Source organism: Caloenas nicobarica, chromosome 1 (assembly GCF_036013445.1).
Source record: "Caloenas nicobarica isolate bCalNic1 chromosome 1, bCalNic1.hap1, whole genome shotgun sequence".
NCBI lineage: Eukaryota > Metazoa > Chordata > Aves > Columbiformes > Columbidae > Caloenas > Caloenas nicobarica.
This window is the reverse complement of record NC_088245.1, coordinates 23,146,163-23,159,292: the sequence shown is the minus strand read 5'-3', so window position 1 is coordinate 23,159,292 and position 13,130 is coordinate 23,146,163. Positions and strand designations below refer to the sequence as shown.

At 36.2% G+C, this 13,130-nt stretch overlaps 1 protein-coding gene across 1 annotated transcript in view; it reads right to left on the bottom strand.

The window, feature by feature from the left end:
- GRM8 (glutamate metabotropic receptor 8) overlaps positions 1-13,130 on the bottom strand; it is a 332,753-nt gene that overhangs the window by 268,338 nt on the left and 51,285 nt on the right. Inside the window, exon 2 of the mRNA XM_065629770.1 lies at positions 4,620-4,836. Coding sequence (XP_065485842.1) covers positions 4,620-4,836 — 217 coding nt within the window. The remainder of the gene's footprint in view (positions 1-4,619; positions 4,837-13,130) is intronic.

Below are 13,130 nucleotides of genomic sequence, written 5' to 3'. Positions count from 1 at the left end.
CACCTATTCTTAGTGATCTGCTACAGTTCCCTACCTTTATCATTTTTACCTGATCTTATCATAGTTTCATTAGTATTTCACTGCCAGTACCCATCAGTGCTCGTGTGAATTTTTCATTGACCGCTAGTGGAGATAAAATCTGTCACGTAGCATTTCATTTACTATTTGTGGATTTGTTACATTTTCCAGTACAAATGTTGCACTGACTGAACAAATACTCTGACCCCAGAGAATTTTCTGAACAAAATGTTTTTGTGTTCTGTAAAAAGCATGAAAAGGATCCCATGATTTTCTCTCTGATGGTAAATTCATTTGGTATCTAATAGCAGAGGGAATGAACCATTAAAAGAAGTCTAATTAGAAATGTTCCAACATTTATTTTGTCAAACATCATTAACAGCAAAGTTAATAGAAGAGCAATATGCAGCATGACAGTTAATGAGGACTTGGTAAAATGTGCTTCCTTCTTTTCCCCTCTTTAGTTTCTCTTGGTGAGTCAAGTTTCAGTTTAATGATTGAATTCTTAAGCATTATCATTTTGTATTAATTCATTCCTTTGACCAATGTGCCAAAATGATTTGATAACAATGCCAAAATGATTATAGTGATATCATTGATTAACTATGTAATGGGAGTAGAAAATACTATAAATTTAATCATTGTCCTCAAACAATAATGTATGGAAGAATGTGTTGGAATAAGTACCATTTCCTATTCTCCTTATAATGACTGTCATGTAAAATATTTAATTTCCAGCTATGCTTTGTCCCAGACAGGATTTCTGTCATTAAAATTAGAGCAGATTTTGATATGTACTATATTCTGAGACATGTCAGGGTGGCACCACTTTGACCTTTTCAGTATTCCATATTTTATTTGAAAGCCTGTTCCTTCCTTTCTACTTCTGTTACTGATCAAGAAATAGAAGTCGGACAGAGCTAATCAAACTGGAAATGAGAGGTAAGAAATCAAGCTCATGACAAGTAAGTAAATGAAATTAATCTCTACTTTAAAAATATTTAGAACCTATCCCTTCTTGATTCTTAAGTAACTGGAGAAACTTTAACAAACAAACAAACAAACAAGCAAACAAAAAAACCCACAAAATCTTTCCTACTTATGTTTTCAAAACTGCTGTCCCACATGTCCTCTCAGGCACTGAAATTTTTTCAGAAATTAATATATCAATTTATTTCACATACTTTCCTCAAATTTATTGCTTTCTATGATGCTTATCTTCACATTCCATTTTGCTTCCAATCATTGGTTACTTATCTTAAACAGGATGTAAAGTTCTCAGGAAGGAGTTGAGCTGTCCCGTGTATTTGTATGCCAGCAGCATAAGGCGAGCAATGTCCTGATTAGGTTCTCTTAACACACAGTTTATTAACATAGAGCTGGTAAGTTTTGCTCTTTTATGTGCAGTCTTACACTATGTAATGATTTTTATAAACCTGCCTAGACTCTACCGTCTCAGACCTCATAATTAGATGCTATTCAAACTTTCCATTTTAAAAGCATTTCCAGCTCTGTGGTTTAGGTGAAAAGCCTGAGGACAGTAGACAGATAATAGAATCAGACTGGAGGGGACATTAAGAAATCATCCAATGCACATCCCAGCCCCAAGGAAGAACTAAGTACCCTTACACAATCCCTGTGTTTGTCTAATGTGTGCTCCCAGATCTTTGACGATGGAGGCTCCAAAGTGTCCCCAGGCAAGCTGGTCTAATGCTTTAATGTCTTAACTATTACAAAGGAGTTTCTCCACATCTAAACAGAATCATGCTAGAGATTAATTCCATCTGTTCACATACACTCTCTTTGGACGAACAAGTGGTCCTCCACTTTTCTGTAGAAGCCATTTGTCTGTTTGAAAACATCTCCCATCACTTTTCCTTCTTAGTCAGTTCTTCTTCAGGTTGACTAACCAGTTGACTAACCTTGCTCAGTCTCTCCTGACAGACCACCTTTTAAAGATTTGTGATTGTTTTTGTTCTTGCTTGTGGAGTCTCTCCCCTTTTGTGAAGTGAGAGTCAAAACCCGTACTAAGCCAAAATGAGGTTTCAAAACTGCCAGGCAAATTGGAAGATTACTCAAATTATTTTAGAGATAGTATGCATATTCCAGTAAAACATATGGAATATAGGCAAGTTATAATTTACTGTCATGCTCAGATCATTTTTTGAAACAACATTTTTTGACCAGTCTTTCTATATTTCTCATTGTATGGATCCTTTATCAGAAGCGCAATGCCTTGCACTTGTCTCTTAAATTGCATACTATTTTTTCAGATCATATCTTCAGTTTTGGACTCTAAGAAACTCTTCTAATACACTCCTAGTCCTTTCCAGCTTGAAGTCACCTCCAGATTTCACAAGCATATCCTTCATTCCAAGTCCATCTGCACTAAACATGAAAATACTGGCTAGTACCTGATCCAGCATAAACACCTGCCAAATACCACACAAGACATTCTTCCTTTTAAACAGAAACCATTGCTAAATACCCCCTGAGCAAAGTTTTCTAAATACGTCTTCATCCAGCCTATTATATTTTCACCTAGATCAGCATTCCCAAATTTGCTCAGGAGAATACTCTGTGCAACAGTTGACATAACACTACTGAATATCAAGAGATATCAAGTGCTTCTTCTCCATCTCTAAAGCTGTCATCCTGTCAAAGAAAAGTATTAGATGGCTTCAATACTATTTGTTCCTGACAATTCTGCACTGGCTACTGATCATATCTCTGTGGTTACATATGATTTACCCAATTACTTATTTCAACATTTTTCTAGGGATTAAAAAATACTTGCCTGTCCTGCCTCTCCTCTGCATTCTTTCTTCAGAACCATTCAAGTCTCTGGTTTCCATAACAGCAAATTTCTATGACCACAGAGGTTATCAAAATCAAATACTCTAGTAGATAACATAAGCCATGAGGGGAAAAAAAACAACCCAACACCACAAATCACCACTATTTGTTCTTCTGGGTATTACAAAGATCTTGTAACATTTAGGACACCTATTCATTATTTTAATTGCTTTGGATTCACAATCATATTAATAACATTTATTTAATTAATCCTATTAATATTTACTATTTAACAGATGACAATTGTCTTTTTTTATTCTGGGATCAATTAAGATCCAAGTGACACAAACTCAAGTCTTTGTGATTATAATGAAATCACAGTTGTTCTTGGACTCATCTGAAGAACTCATATTTCTGGAAATGGGAAATGATAAAGTCCTGAGCATTTTATTTATTTGTTTACTTTCAGAACTCAGCAGAACTAGCTGGGCTGCAGATGGTTTCAAGAAAAAGTGATTTTCAGTCAATGAACTGCTCAGTGAATGTCTGGGGCAGCCAATCTATTCTCTGCTGGATTTGACACAATAGATAAACTGTCTCTTTTAGATACAAACTGTGGAAGAATTATCTATGCCTTTGCTAACTCCAGATCAAACCATTGCATTGTAGTCAGCCTTGACTCTCCCATGGAGATATCTAGGATCTGACAACATTTATTAAAAGCTAGAAACAGAATTTATTAGTTAACTGATCAAGCATATTATACACACTAGTTCCCTAATGGCAGGAATCAGTGCGTTTTTGTCTTAGTGTCAAATTGTTGCGGTAATCAGTAACCTTTATGGTTCAAGCATAAGTACCTGAGACACACATGCACCTTCTTCCTATATGATTGAGATGGTCTCTATATTTACATGGGGTTATTGAAAATGGAAGATATTATCATATTTTCTCACTCAAGCTTTCTCACTCAAGACTTGAAAGAACCAGAGTTCATATGTACAGGCCCTGAAAGTCAAATCCAGTAGATTAATCGAGGCTTTCGGAGGAAAGCTGTTGGCAATTTTTTTAATTGTTTTTTAAAGGATATTATTTTGTGTCATTTAACACTGTACTTAGTGAAAGACCAATTCTGCCCTCTTTCATACCACCTGCTACTCATAATTTTATTCCTTGTTGTCCAAAACCTACTGCAACTGAGAAACAGCCATTTTTTCAGGCCAGAAATAACTATAGAAGTGTGAGAAACAAGCAAATAAATTAAAAAAAAAAAATAAAAAGGGATGGACCTAAATATATTTTCCATAACAATATCTGTATTTATATAGCACATTTAATCCTGAAGGAAAAACAACAAGGGTATGTCTTTGTACTTCCCAGATTTTTTTTGTTCTTTTTCAAATTCATCAAAATTAAAACCCCTAGATTTATCAGTGCTGGAATATGGAAAAGAAGGTCTCATTGGATTATGATTTTCCTAAGCTAAATCAATTGCATCTCCTCAAATCTGGCTATAATTCAGCTGGTGGTTGCTTTTTGCCACAAATTCACCAAGGAGCTCCCTCATTCCAAAAAGGGCAAGAGACACACATTTTTTGCCTCTCTCAGGACCTCTTCTTGAATTACTGCCAGAACTGTCACCTTGGCAGATGCGTGAGCAGCAAAATCATCCATAACCGCCTACATTTGAGTCCAGGTAACACGACTGCAAGTGTTCTGATCACACTGCATAGACCAAGGCAGAGCTTAGTGGTGCTCTGCAATCCAGCAGCTATAAATACAAAACCTGACAAATATACACTCACCAATTTCTCTGGAGATCTGGGTGAATGCCTCCACTCCACTCTCTCCATAGTTGCCTTCAGAAGCCAGCGTCGAGACGTAGTTCCACCCAAGGGCTGTCACGATGTCAACCATAGCCTGTGCTTGGTAGGAGTCTGGTGGGACAACTCGAGAGAAGAAGTCATACCTGGTGTTATCACTCAGTTCTGGAGCTGTAGATGCATAGCTGATTTGAGGTATCTGCAAATAGAATGACAAGTCATTAAAGCCAATATAATATCTTTTCATACTACATGCTTGAATGTTTGAAAGGCTTAAAATAGAATATGCCCAAGAATTGTGCAGAACTGAATATCTTGTTTTAATTAAATTAACTGATCAGAAAGCATCTCAGATTTTTATAAAATATCAGTCAAGTCCTATCGTATAACACTCTCACCAAGAAATAACACACTCTGCTTTTCTCCAGATGTCATGATTCTTGACATTTAAGTGTAACAACTTCTTTTTTGATCCTGGCTCTGATAGGAACAGGTGAAGAAAGAAGAAAAAGAAAAAAAAAAAAGGAATTCTTACTACAGAAGATGATAAGGTCAGTTTTGATGGCTGTGATTCTTAAGAATGCTACACTCAAATTTGACAAGTAAATATAGATTATTTCCATTTCATTGTTGATTGGTGTACATGCATGCGTGCTTTCTCATTTTATTCCTATTTTTCAAACTCTGTCATAGATTTTTCATTTTCTACTTTTAATATGGTATTGTGCATGATTTAGGAATATGGAGGCTATGTAGTTAATACCAAAAGCTACCTGATGAAAAACCACCAAAAAAAAGAGTATTATCTATATGTAGTATACATATAGAGAAGGAGAAACCACAATGATATTCTTTGTAGGAAACAAAAAAATCACCACATCTCACTAAATAACTGAAATATATTTTTAAAATAAATTACTATTTTCATCGGGGGAGGGGGAAAAATCTAGGATGATTTTCTATTAATTCTTGCCTTAAATGTCCATTGCCTTGTCAATGTCCAGAAGAAGCTGTCTGTAAACAATATTCAAATATTCTGAAGCATATTTTGGTGCAATATAGTTTAATAAACATTTATGGTGACTTAAAAGGGGAATGATTTTCTCATTTAAAATTGTAAAACTGATCAAATAGTCACTATCTTGAAATGAAAGATACTCCAAATATCGCATTGCAATTGCAACCTGTATTAATAACAACTGCTTAATTCACATCTTACAAAACACAAAATAACCTTCAAGAAAGAAATCTGAACAGAGTTCCTAAACTGGATCTGTTAAGAGATTAATTTATCAGTCCCAGATAACAAGTGATCTCGTAAATGCTCACTGTTATATTAGATGGCATAGTAGAAGGTTTCAGTGCAACCCTTAGGTGCTGCAGAGTGCTTCCTTACCAGCACAAACTAAAACAGGTATTTGAGGCAACTATAAAGGATTCAAAGAGTCTGGTCATTAACCATACCTGCAAAGACAGTGTAGACTCTCACCACCTGAGAAAACAGTTTATAGCTTAAGGGATGACAAAATCATACCTTAGTCAGAAGCAAACAAAATAAACTCTCATGTATCTCGACAATATTCTTATTTAAGAAATTTTCTACTAATGTAAACTCCTCAGAACAAATAATCTGAAATGTTGTAATAATAACAACCAGAGAGAACAGGAAAAAAAAAAAAAAAAAGGAAAGAGAGGATCACAGAAAAAAAAAGTAAGCTAAAGGTTATATCTCATGGAAATGAGTATTCCTATCATAGCAAAGATCCATCAAGTAAAAATAAAGGATAAATTGTCCTTACAAAGTTTGCCTTTTATAAATTCCCTTTCTTTCAGAAAATGTTTGGAACATCTTTATCTCTTCACAGACAAGAGATTTTGGCCTGTAATAACATAATTATGCGCATTTAGAGTGCATATCATTCTCTTGCTAAATTTGCTCTATTACTATCTAAACCAGTCATCTTTTTCCAGACAGAAAAAAGTAAAGACAACCTCTGATTTTACTCATTTTGCTCTCCAGTGTGCCATTTCTCAAGTACTGTGGTATTGTTGTTTTGCTGAAATTTATTTCATCAACAATGTTGACAAAATCAACACCAGTAAGAGATCTTTTAGTTGGATACTTTGTCATTGAAAATCTTGAAGTCTAGACCGCAGAGTCATATCCATTAACTTTCTCAGTTCCTCTTTCTGTTGAGGTGTGAAGCAAATAACAAACACTGGATATGTTTTTGTAGGAGAGTTGTTGGTACAACACAGCAATGAGATGTTTCAGATCAACAGAGATATTTTATGTACTATGAATATCACTTATATAGGGCCTTGGAAAATGCAAAGAAGAGATGCTACTTTCTAGCTCTTTGTAGTTCAGGTTCTCCCCTAGACTGAAAGAAAACAGAAAGTAAATACAGTCCAAATCAATACCCTGAAATCACTGGGCCAGTGATTCACTAGTAGGCTTAAATTGTCGCTGTTCTACAACTTCTGCCAAATTTCACTAGCATGAAAGAACAATATGTTATGTAAAAGTAGGGAGACACTCTCTAAATAGCAAGCCATCCCTAAGTTTTGAGAAAAATGGTTCAAGCAACAGAATATGTAGTTATTTTCCCTTATTTCTTTTTGTATACATCCCTAATGATTATAGACAACACTTTACATTCAAGAATTTTCTCCCCAAAAACTGCAGATCTCCCACTCAGAAACACCTCATAGATTTTTCTCTGTGAAACCATTTTATGTGAAAATAGAAACTTCCCTCCTTGCCTACTTTTAAATGTACATTTGTATACAGAGGGCACTGAAAAATAGCTTTAAAATTTGAGGATTTGGGGTATGTTCCAACAGTTACACAGTTACTGAAAAGACTTGGAACAACACTCAGAGAAATTGTTTGACATGAGGACAAATTGTTAGGATTTAGTGGTTCAATTATCCATGAATGAAATATATATACATTAAAATGTAACAACTCTAGTTATGGACTGTAGGTTTAATAAACCATTTTACGCGTCCCCAAGTACGTTTTACAAGATAGAGCATAATGCTGTCTAAGCAAGGGAACTGTTATGCTCTATCAATTCAGTAATATGTGGTTTTAAAACTCCCTAAATAGAAACTGTATTTATACTTTAAGTTCCACTGGCCCCTTGAGACAAAAATTTTCATTTTGAAAGAGACCTGTAAAGGGGTTGTATATTTCTCATTCTAGATTTCTCAATCTAAATTTTCAAAATTAAATACAATATGTGTAACATTTACATTGTATTTAAGCCTTAGATATCTAAGTCAATGGTGGCGTCTAAGTCATTAATCTAAGTCATTCTGTTATCCAGTCACTGTCATTAGAAAATGATTCTTCATGATTTAAAAAAAAAAAAGAAAGACAAATAAAACAATTGCTGAGGACTAAGTAGACAGGATAAGCCTTCAAGACACATTCAAGCAAAAATCAGCAGTCAGGAATAGTCTCTGTTTTTTCTGGATCATTTTGTATACAATGCCAAGCTGATTTAAAATTTTCTCTGAAGACCTCCGCTTCCCAGAAGATTAGAGAAGGTGGAGCAGTTACTTTGACAGCTAACTGTCCACGAAGTGTGACTGTGGCAGCACTTCAAAGGAGGAACAACATCTGTATGAAATATCTACCAAGCATCACTACAGAACAGATTTCTAATCCTTGATGGACAATGTGCAGAGAAGTTCAGAAGTGCCAAAGGCAGCTAACGTAATATTTTGCTTATTTCAGACAAGTGATAAACTACGGTCAGTCCTCTGTGTGCTGAAAATAAAGCCACCCACCACTCCCAAATCCAGGACTATTGTTAGGGAAGCATTATCCTGTATGTGTTTCATGGGTCCAGTGCTGGGATCCAAACCCAAAACCCGAGTTGTTGTACTGAGGACAGTAGAGTAAATTACACGACCCAGATTTGCCATTCCAGTAAAGCATCTTCACCACAGCAGTATGTAGTATGTACATAGCAGTACCACTTAGTATGCCTTCTCTTCAATGACAAGGTGCCCAAGTTTTTGGAGAGAAGCTCACTAGAACCTATTTTATTGAGCTTTCAAATCTGTTTGCATGCTGCACTTGTCATTGTAAAGTATCAGTGGCCATTTCAAATGCCATCTTCCTTTATACAGCCTTTCAGCTGAAAGCATGATTTGAGAGCAGAGTAGCAGACAATGAAATGAGCTAAACTCCTAAGAAAAAAGACCTGAGAAAGGAATCACCAGTAATTTTGAACATTACTGATTATTAGTTACAGCAGTAACTGTGCTGTACAGTCACCCAGCATAATGGGCTTAAATCACTCACATCTTCAGTTTCACTACCCACTCAGTACTATCACTACTAACTTTAACATATCAACTAGCATTTTGTTTCTCTTTTGCATTCTCTCACCACTGAGCAGTCATTTTTGAGGGGGAAGATTAGCAGTAGTACCTTGAAAATAGTAATAACTGTAGCTAACAAACTGAAGTCAAGAAATTTTAGGTTAGTGATTCCTCAATATCAATTGGCATTTTACCACCAACTAATAAAGCTTGCAAAGGAGTAAAAGTGATTGAAATAAAATTTGACTTTAGAAACACGTTTTAAACTTGCTGATATTTTTGAATTTTAAATGTCTATCATTAATCATTAATGGCCCTGTCTTTTCAAGATTTTTATTCCCTCTTCTGTACAGTAAGAAAGAGTTCTTTGTGAGTACAAAAAACTCACAGCAGTGAAATGAATCCTTAAGGCCTAGATATTGAACAGTTGCTGGGTGAGAGCTGAGGTCACTATATTTTAGCTATTAGTCACATTTGTAAACTGCCAGAGCATCATCTTAGCCTGCTTTCACTTCTGAAAAACGTGTTAGCTCGCAATACAGTAATGCTAATGTCATTCAGGGTAGACATTCAAGATTCAAAAGAGTTTGATGAGGCTTAATAGCATCTCACACTATACCAAACAAGATTAAAAATGTTCTTTTTTGTTACTAACTATAGGAGGAGATGAAATGCACAATGAAACTGCCCATTTCTCTCCACTGACTGTGAAGGGAGCCTGGGAGATTAATTCAACTGTTATACACACATTATGTAGAACAATACTGTAAACAGCTACATGTCTTCCGCTGAATCTCAAAATCCCACTCCTTTTGGCTACACATGACTATTAAGACATCTGTGCATAGGCAATGATCAACTTCCTTTTGCGATGTCTTCATTCTTCCATCTGTGACAACAACAGAATAGGTCACCCATGCCACCATTTGTGACCCCATTTCCTTAATTTTCAGAATAAACCAACATTAAATCATTCTGGGAAGATATAACATATTAAGACTCCGTAATGCCATTGGAGATTTGAGGTGCCCCATTCAATGCTCAGAGCATCCGAGCAGGGTGACACCTTGCCAGCTCCACCAGCTACAAACCACCACTCCTGGAGCTGATGTTGTGGAAAATTTTCAGCATATGAAGTTTTCTGATTCAGTCTCTTTCCATGGATTTTACCACGAGGAGGAATGATCTCTGACAATATATTTTCCCAGTAGATGTATGTATGTATTCACCTATATTTGTAAACACATGTAATTCTAAACTATATTTATTTAGAGGTATACACTCAATGCTTTCTCTGTATATTAAGGGCACCCAACCACAGTATTTATCATGTGTCTAGCAATGCATCTTGTTCAGGAATTACCATAGATTCCAACCCCACACCTCCAAAGAAAAAGAAAAGTTCTCATCAGTTAGAGCAAAAGCAAGAAAAAACAGGTATGCTTTTCACCTAGATGGATACAATTTAAAATGCATTTAGTTCAGAAAAGTTTAATAGAATTTAAAAGCTTCAGAAAAAGAAAGAACAAAAGTGTGATCTGAAAGCTGCCATTAGCTGATTTCACTTGGAAGGCAGGAAATTTTTTAAATCCATTTGAATTATTCCAAGTCATTCTGTTTGCAGCAAATACCATGGCAGTTACTGCCAAGGGTGTTTGCAATTCATACACCTAATGATGAGGAGCTAATGATAAGGCATTTTCAAATATTTTGAAAGTTCCTTATAGGTTTGTATGGTTTTTGTGCAAAGATATGGTCTTCATGATAGAAAGCAGCATAGCTACTGCTACATTTTTCACCAAACACAGAGACAGAAGTGATCCATCACACCTAAATGTTTCTGAACTGGGATGGGTAAAGTATTTTACTCTTTCTTTTCACTTCCTATTACTCTTTCACTGGCTTTGCATCTGCTGCCATCAGTTACCTTCTGAAGACATATTCCTGAGCAGAATATATCTCCAGCGAGCTGCACTGATCTCTTCTTGAGAAAAGGACACAGCTGAGAGTCAACGCAGTACAGTTTGCTGCCAATAAAATTATTTCTGCAACCATCATAGGTTGGCCTGGTACATGAAAAACCACAGAGGCAGATGCAATCGCTAGCCTAGTTGCAATATGGGGATAATATCAAACATGCAAATCTCCTCTTTCATTACTGATTTTCTCTTTTTTTCCTCGACTACAAACACAGTAATTCTCTATCACACCTGTTTCTGAGGTTATCTCTGGTGATCAAATGGACTAGCAACTGCAGTATTTGGAATAAAATGAATTATCCTAGACAAAGTAATTTCTTACAGTTAATACACATAGTCATATAGTATCAGACCATGGGATGAAAAAATATTCAATCTCCATCGCAATGCATTCTATCCCCATCAGCCAGAAAATATCTTTCATAGAGTCTAACCAGATATGCTACAGCAAACATACTTCAGTTGTGACCTGCTATGCTGCCCTGGTAGAACAAGATGCAACAAAGGAGGAATGTATATAAAGTGTTCAAGTTTGAGAAGAAGTTTCCTTCTAGTGGGTTGCAGTAGGTCAGGGACTCATTACAAGTCATTACTTTTAATTACACACAAGGGATACTATAGAAGAAAAAAATAATGTGATACCACAATCTCAAATCCCATAACAGATGCGGCATCTAAAAAACCAAATTCATGACTCCAGAAAATACAGGTCTTTGTGCTGTGTGATGCACTTTAGGGCAAAAGCATTAAAAGGATATTTAAGCATTATGAACATTTTTATAGCTGAAGCACATCTAGTCACACTGTGCATTGCTATGTAACTCCAGGAGGATGAGAATCTATCTAAGGACAGCTTGAACTGTCATCAACGTTCTGTGCAAGAGAGTCTATTGATAAATGTTTAACAATGGCATTTTCTCAGTAAGGGAGCTCTATTCTGGTATTTCCACATCATTTTAAATCCTGGGGTTTGCCTCTCTGAAAAACCAGTTACATTAAGCAGTTGTACATTAAATTATCCACCATCTGTAGGCAGCTCTTTCTAAATATTTTAAACCCAGCTGAGGTCTATGCATTGAATGATAAACTGAAGAAGCAGCAGATCAAATGAGTAATATTCATACTGAGATCAAATCACAAGGAGGGGAGGCTTGAGCTTGGGAATGGCTGTTAGCTCTTCCTTCACAGTTTCTTATGTTCTCTAATCATTAGATCAAACGGCAAGCCAAGGATGGTCAGATAGCTTCAGGGAATTCTTAAACTATTAAAATTCTTTTTGACTTGTTGGGGATACCCACACTTAATTATGTGTATCAATAGATTAGACTTGTGTCAGTCTCTACTGAACACAGTGTGAACTCCGATATTTCAAAGCTTTTTTAGCCCTACATCCCTCATTAGAGCTTGTCATGTCAATGTCTGGAACTGTAATCTCTTTCGATGAGTTTGAGAAAAATACGCAAAGATGTGCATTACTTTTGGTCTGAACTAACAAAGTCAACTTTTTAATATTATTCAGTAGTAATAAATCTACCTAGTAGCTTATAAAGTATTCCTCAGTCCAAATCGGGTTTCCTTTACATTCATTTACTAATTAGTACTACAGAGAGGCAGGCAACTTCAGAGACTCACCGGTGGGGACACACAGCTGTCCACAGATATTTTGCTGGTTACAGAAACCATCACTATCGAAGAAGCGGATGTTCTAAGCAGGATGCAAGATGAGTGCTCTGCTTAATGGACAATTCTGATACTTGCATTCACATTGTGATGCTGCAAGGCCAGTTCGGCTTACACCACTGGATGAGCAGTAGTACTATCCTTTTGTTACCTATGCTAACAGCTTAATGTCACGAGATACAAGTGACTGAAGAATATCATGAGGAGGGGAAGCAAATTTTGTATTGTTCACAGCTCTCTCCACAGCTGTGGACAACATGAAGATATGTAAACAGGGCTCAGCCAGCCAGACAACATACGCCCAGTGTTTTAGTGGGTGCTTTCACGTGTTCTGGGATATGCTGCCCATACTTCAGCTATTGCCCCAGAAAGCCCAGCTTTCCTGTAATCTGTATGCTCCATGCTAATGATTTGGATACTTCATATCAGAGTGCATTAAAGGAATCCCTATGATTCACCGTAGCTAGGGATTCCTTCTGCAGCATTACCAGTT